This window comes from Carassius gibelio, chromosome B2, assembly GCF_023724105.1.
Source record: "Carassius gibelio isolate Cgi1373 ecotype wild population from Czech Republic chromosome B2, carGib1.2-hapl.c, whole genome shotgun sequence".
Lineage (NCBI taxonomy): Eukaryota > Metazoa > Chordata > Actinopteri > Cypriniformes > Cyprinidae > Carassius > Carassius gibelio.
The window spans coordinates 2,724,275-2,730,578 of NC_068397.1; the positions used below are offsets into that span (position 1 = coordinate 2,724,275).

At 55.4% G+C, this 6,304-nt stretch overlaps 1 protein-coding gene across 41 annotated transcripts; it reads left to right on the top strand.

Moving 5' to 3' along the window:
- Positions 1–221: 221 nt before the first annotated feature.
- Positions 222–6,045, top strand: LOC127951533 (fibroin heavy chain). Of its 41 annotated transcripts, none has more exons than XM_052549463.1 (7): positions 223–481; positions 1,182–1,319; positions 1,586–4,823; positions 4,896–4,929; positions 5,206–5,224; positions 5,369–5,397; positions 5,458–6,045. In XM_052549463.1, the coding sequence occupies exons 1-7, from the start codon at positions 394–396 to the stop codon at positions 5,917–5,919; spliced, it is 4,008 nt and encodes a 1,335-aa protein (XP_052405423.1). In that variant the 5' UTR covers positions 223–393; the 3' UTR covers positions 5,920–6,045. The 41 variants fall into 41 exon arrangements, with proteins under 41 accessions (XP_052405406.1, XP_052405429.1, XP_052405403.1 ...); XM_052549464.1 differs by lacking the exon at positions 5,369–5,397 and adding an exon at positions 5,399–5,427; XM_052549457.1 differs by having other exon boundaries at positions 1,586–4,929.
- The last annotated feature ends 259 nt before the right edge of the window (positions 6,046–6,304 follow it).

The window sequence follows — 6,304 nt, forward strand, 5'->3', positions numbered from 1 at the left end:
TTGTATCCTAAAAAGCGCTATACAAATAAAATTAAATTGACTATGGCGCCACTGCTAACTGTTGCTAGCAGTTTAATTTAATTATTAGGCTACCCTAATTAATATGACATGGCCTGAAAGTAGCATTCAGCTCATCCAACCCCAATCAAACACACCTGAACAAGCTAATCAAGGCCTTCCAGTCAGATTGATAGAAAGCTACAGGCAGGTGAGTTTGATCAGGGTTGGAGTTGACCTGATCTCCTTGGATCTTTAAAACCTCGTTTTACAGAGGTTGATGTTACAGCAACACTTTATTTGTTTCAAGTTTTTTGTGTTCTACTGTTTGCTCCTTTTGACGCTAGTTCAGCAAATTTTCCAGCAGAGATCGCTGTGAGATCTCAAGTTGGGAGGATGACAGTGCGAGTGTACTTCTCGTTGATTGCTGTTTTATCATGTTTGTTCGGATACTTGAGCATAACAGATGCTACTCGACGCACAGGTGAGAAGATCTGTTGACTCTATTACACTGCATGAAGAAATGCGGAAATCAGTGAGTTCAGTCTTTTGAAAGTAAGTTTAGGAATGAGTAGTAGGATTAAAAATCTTTTGACTTGAAGCAGTTGATGTATAAACTTGTATTAAGATTTGAGATGCACTGCAAAATCCCTGAATTACAAATGCAGAAACTGTGCTACCTGGTTTCCCCAATGATCCTCTTGAATCCTCTGGTGCAGTGCTTCTCAAACCTGTCCTGGAGTACCCCCTGCACATTTTGTGTGTGTCTCCATCTATCACACCTCATTCAGCTCCTTAGTGGAGCCTGCAAGACTTGAAGTGGGTGTGTCTGATCAAGGGAGATGCAAGTTTGCTGTGTTGGGGGTACTGCATGGCGAAGTTTGAGAACCACGGCTCTAGTGGATGGTTCCTGTCCTGCGACGCTGACAACGGTGCAGTATGGTTGATGTTCTTCTGATGGACTGCTCTAGAGGACACAAATGCTGTAAATTTTGACTATGGGCTTGTTTTCATGCCACCTGTTTGCGTTTCAACTAATGGGTTCTAGACCCCCCCCCCCCCCCCCCACCCCAATAAAAAAGTAACCCATTGAATTCAATGCCAGTTAAGCAGAAAAATGTTATGCAGGTCTTGGTGAATGGATGTGTTTAGCATTTTGGTGTTTTGTCGTATCTGTATAATAGCAAAGCCAGGACGGTGTCCACCCCAATCATGTGCAAGAAAATGGTGTACCAGTTCCTGTAAGAGTGACTCTGACTGTCCCAACAATGAGAAGTGCTGCAGCAGTGGATGTGGAAGATCCTGTACGGCTCCCTATACAGGTATGTGTTAAATTTTTGATCTGTTGTCAATGTTTGCCTTTTTTCTTGTCCTAAGTGTGACTTCATCCTTGAGGATGGTTTTAAACCCAATGAATTGACAAAATAAAGAGGAAAAAAAACTTTGAAATATAATTCTCTCTGTAGATATCTTCAGACTTCTGTTCATGCTTTTTAAGATATTTATGATTTGAGTGTTTCGTGCTGTATATTGAAGTGGCGTTCTGTCTAGAAGCACAAACTAAAGCGGACTCTCTTTGTCCATGCAGTGAAACCAGGTCAGTGTCCCATACCAGAGATGATTCCCCCATTTGCTGAAAGCTGTTTCCATGATGGCCAGTGTACTGCCACACAGAAATGTTGCCCAACCACCAGTGGCCATGCATGCAGTGAGCCAAGTGCTCAAGGAATTGGCCAAGTGCCTGGCTTTGGCCAGGTAATTGGCTTTGGCCAGGGGAGTGGCTTCGGCCAGGGGAGTGGTCAAGGGAGCGGCCAGGGAATTGGTTTTGGCCAGGGGAGTGGTCAAGGGAGCGGCCAGGGAATTGGTTTTGGCCAGGGGAGTGGTCAAGGGAGCGGCCAGGGAATTGGTTTTGGCCAGGGGAGTGGTCAAGGGAGCGGCCAGGGAATTGGTTTTGGCCAGGGGAGTGGCTTCGGCCAGGGGAGTGGGCAAGGGAGCGGCCAGGGAATTGGTTTTGGCCAGGGAATTGGTTTTGGCCAGGGGAGTGGGCAAGGGAGCGGCCAGGGAATTGGTTTTGGCAAGGGGAGTGGCTTCGGCCAGGGGAGTGGGCAAGGGAGCGGCCAGGGAATTGGTTTTGGCAAGGGGAGTGGCTTCGGCCAGGGGAGTGGGCAAGGGAGCGGCCAGGGAATTGGTTTTGGCCAGGGGAGTGGTCAAGGAATTGGTTTTGGTCAGGGAATTGGGCAAGGGACTGGCCAGGGGAGTGGTCAAGGGAGCGGCCAGGGAATTGGTTTTGGCCAGGGGAGTGGGCAAGGGAGAGGCCAGGGAATTGGTTTTGGCCAGGGGAGTGGTCAAGGAATTGGTTTTGGTCAGGGAATTGGGCAAGGGACTGGCCAGGGGAGTGGTCAAGGGAGTGGCCAGGGAATTGGCTTTGGACAGGGGAGTGGTCTTGGTCAGGGGACTGGACAGGGAACCGGCCTTGGTCAGGGCAGCGGTCAGGGGAGCGGACAGGGCAGTGGTCAGGGTAGTGGTCTTGGTCAGGGCACTGGTCAGGGCAGTGGTCAGGGAATCGGCTTTGGTCAGGGAACTGGTCAGGGGAGTGGCCTTGGACAGGGCCTTGGTCAGGGGAGCGGCCTTGGTCAGGGGACTGGCCAGGGAAGCGGACAGGGAATTGGTTTTGGTTTGGGCAGTGGTCAAGGGACTGGTCAGGGAGGTGGACAGGGAACCGGCCTTGGTCAGGGAAGTGGTCTTGGTCAGGGAAGCGGACAGGGAATCGGTTTTGGTCAGGGCAGTGGTCAGGGAAGCGGCCTTGCTCAGGGCAGTGGTCAGGGAAGCGGCCTTGGTCAGGGGACTGGGCAGGGAATCGGCTTTGGTCAGGGGAGCGGACAGGGCAGTGGTCAGGGGACTGGTCTTGGTCAGGGGATTGGACAGGGGAGCGGTCAGGGAAGTGGTCTTGGTCAGGGGAGCGGGCAGGGAATCGGTTTTGGTCAGGGCAGTGGTCAGGGGAGTGGACTTGGTCAGGGGAGCGGCCTTGGTCAGGGAAGCGGACAGGGAATCGGTTTTGGCCAGGGCAGTGGTCAAGGGACTGGTCAGGGGAGTGGACAGGGCGGTGGTCAAGGGACTGGTCAGGGAATCGGTCAGGGCAGTGGTCAGGGGACTGGTCTTGGTCAGGGGACTGGCCAGGGAAGCGGTCAGGGCAGTGGTCAAGGGACTGGTCAGGGAATCGGTTTTGGTCAGGGCCATGGTCAGGGGACTGGACAGGGAATCGGTTTTGGTCAGGGCAGTGGTCAAGGGACTGGTCAGGGAAGTGGACTTGGTCAAGGGACTGGTCAGGGGAGCGGACAGGGCAGTGGTCTTGGTAAGGGGACTGGACAGGGAAGCGGACAGGGAATCGGTTTTGGTCAGGGCAGTGGTCAAGGGACTGGTCAGGGGAGCGGACAGGGCAGTGGTCTTGGTCAGGGGACTGGACAGGGAAGCGGACAGGGAATTGGTTTTGGTCAGGGCAGTGGTCAAGGGACTGGTCAGGGGAGTGGACAGGGAACCGGCCTTGGTCAGGGAAGTGGTCTTGGTCAGGGCAGCGGTCAAGGGACTGGTCAGGGGAGCGGACAGGGCAGTGGTCAGGGTAGTGGTCTTGGTCAGGGGACTGGCCAAGGAAGCGGACAGGGAATCGGTTTTGGACAGGGGACTGGACAGGGAAGCGGCCTTGGTCAGGGGACTGGACAGGGAATCGGTTTTGGCCAGGGCAGTGGTCAGGGAATCGGCTTTGGTCAAGGAACTGGTCAGGGGAGTGGCCTTGGACAGGGCCTTGGTCAGGGGAGCGGCCTTGGTCAGGGGACTGGACAGGGAAGCGGACAGGGAATCGGTTTTGGTCAGGGCAGTGGTCAAGGGACTGGTCAGGGCAGTGGTCAAGGGACTGGTCAGGGCAGTGGTCAAGGGACTGGTCAGGGCAGTGGTCAAGGGACTGGTCAGGGCAGTGGTCAAGGGACTGGTCAGGGCAGTGGTCAAGGGACCGGCCTTGGTCAGGGAAGCGGACAGGGAACCGGTTTTGGTCAGGGAAGCGGACAGGGAATCGGTTTTGGTCAGGGCAGTGGTCAGGGAAGCGGCCTTGGTCAGGGCAGTGGGCAGGGAATTGGTTTTGGTCAGGGAAGTGGACAGGGAATTGGTTTTGGTTTGGGCAGTGGTCAAGGGACTGGTCAGGGAGGTGGTCAGGGAACCGGCCTTGGTCAGGGAAGTGGACAGGGAATCGGTTTTGGTCAGGGAAGCGGCCTTGCTCAGGGCAGTGGTCAGGGAAGCGGCCTTGGTCAGGGGACTGGGCAGGGAATCGGCTTTGGTCAGGGGAGCGGACAGGGCAGTGGTCAGGGGACTGGTCTTGGTCAGGGGACTGGACAGGGGAGCGGTCAGGGAAGTGGTCTTGATCAGGGGAGCGGGCAGGGAATCGGTTTTGGTCAGGGCAGTGGTCAGGGGAGTGGACTTGGTCAGGGGACTGGCCAGGGAAGCGGACAGGGAATCGGTTTTGGCCAGGGCAGTGGTCAAGGGACTGGTCAGGGGAGTGGACAGGGCGGTGGTCAAGGGACTGGTCAGGGAATCGGTCAGGGCAGTGGTCAGGGGACTGGTCTTGGTCAGGGGACTGGCCAGGGAAGCGGTCAGGGCAGTGGTCAAGGGACTGGTCAGGGAATTGGTTTTGGTCAGGGCCGTGGTCAGGGGACTGGACAGGGAAGTGGACTTGGTCAAGGGACTGGTCAGGGGAGCGGACAGGGCAGTGGTCTTGGTAAGGGGACTGGACAGGGAAGCGGACAGGGAATCGGTTTTGGTCAGGGCAGTGGTCAAGGGACTGGTCAGGGGAGCGGACAGGGCAGTGGTCTTGGTCAGGGGACTGGACAGGGAAGCGGACAGGGAATTGGTTTTGGTCAGGGCAGTGGTCAAGGGACTGGTCAGGGGAGTGGACAGGGAACCGGCCTTGGTCAGGGAAGTGGTCTTGGTCAGGGCAGCGGTCAAGGGACTGGTCAGGGGAGCGGACAGGGCAGTGGTCAGGGTAGTGGTCTTGGTCAGGGGACTGGCCAAGGAAGTGGACAGGGAATCGGTTTTGGTCAGGGGAGTGGACAGGGAAGCGGCCTTGGTCAGGGGACTGGACAGGGAATCGGTTTTGGCCAGGGCTTTGGTCAGGGAATCGGCTTTGGTCAGGGGAGCGGCCTTGGTCAGGGGACTGGACAGGGAAGCGGACAGGGAATCGGTTTTGGTCAGGGCAGTGGTCAAGGGACTGGTCAGGGCAGTGGTCAAGGGACTGGTCAGGGCAGTGGTCAAGGGACTGGTCAAGGGACTGGTCAGGGGAGCGGACAGGGAACCGGCCTTGGTCAGGGAAGCGGACAGGGAAGCGGCCTTGGTCAGGGCAGTGGGCAGGGAAGCGGCCTTGGTCAGGGCAGTGGGCAGGGAAGCGGCCTTGGTCAGGGCAGTGGGCAGGGAATTGGCCTTGGTCAGGGCAGTGGGCAGGGAATTGGCTTTGGTCAGGGGAGCGGACAGGGCAGTGGTCAGGGGACTGGTCTTGGTCAGGGGACTGGACAGGGAATCGGTCTTGGCCAGGGCAGCGGTCAAGGGACTGGTCAGGGAAGTGGACTTGGTCAAGGGACTGGTCAGGGCAATGGTCTGGGGAGCGGCCAGGGTAGTGGTCAGGGGACTGGCCAGGGAAGCGGACAGGGAATTGGTTTTGGTCAGGGCAGTGGTCAAGGGACTGGTCAGGGGAGCGGACAGGGAACCGGCCTTGGTCAGGGAAGTGGTCTTGGTCAGGGAAGTGGTCAGGGCAGTGGTCAGGGAAGCGGCTTTGGTCAGGGGAGTGGACAGGGCAGTGGTCAGGGGAGTGGTCTTGGTCAGGGCAGTGGCCTTGGTCAGGAGACTGGTCAGGGATGTAGTAAAGGTCAGGGATGTGGTCACTGAAATGGTCATGGGTGTTTTGCATAATACCCACTGGAGAGCTTTTCAATTCAGTTCTTTTATTCATATGGCATGTTTGCTATAGAAGGATTTCTGCCACACTCACAAATAAAAAGAAAATTGCTTGAATTGGTGTATTTTTTTTTTTTTTTTTTTTTTTTGCCTGTTTTCTCATAACAGCTTTCTCGCGTCAATGCTTTTGTGCAAGTTGTTCTCCCTGAGACCTGGACATTTAGGAAAAATATTAGCCAATTTTTACAAATTATACCACATGTCTTTGCTACTCAAATGTCAACAGTAGCGGTGTGGCATTCGGGAGAGTGGAGACTTTTCCTCATGGACTGGTAGTGTGTGTTAAGTGAAAACTGAAAGGTGGAGGAGGCAGTGA

Bases quoted from the DNA above. Each gene is read 5' to 3' on its own strand.
- LOC127951533 (XM_052549434.1), top strand. From the start codon at position 394: ATGACAGTGCGAGTGTACTTCTCGTTGATTGCTGTTTTATCATGTTTG. The intron at 482-1,181 runs GTGAGAAGATCT...TCTGTATAATAG, and splicing joins AGATGCTACTCGACGCACAG to CAAAGCCAGGACGGTGTCCA. The intron at 1,320-1,585 runs GTATGTGTTAAA...TTGTCCATGCAG, and splicing joins CTGTACGGCTCCCTATACAG to TGAAACCAGGTCAGTGTCCC.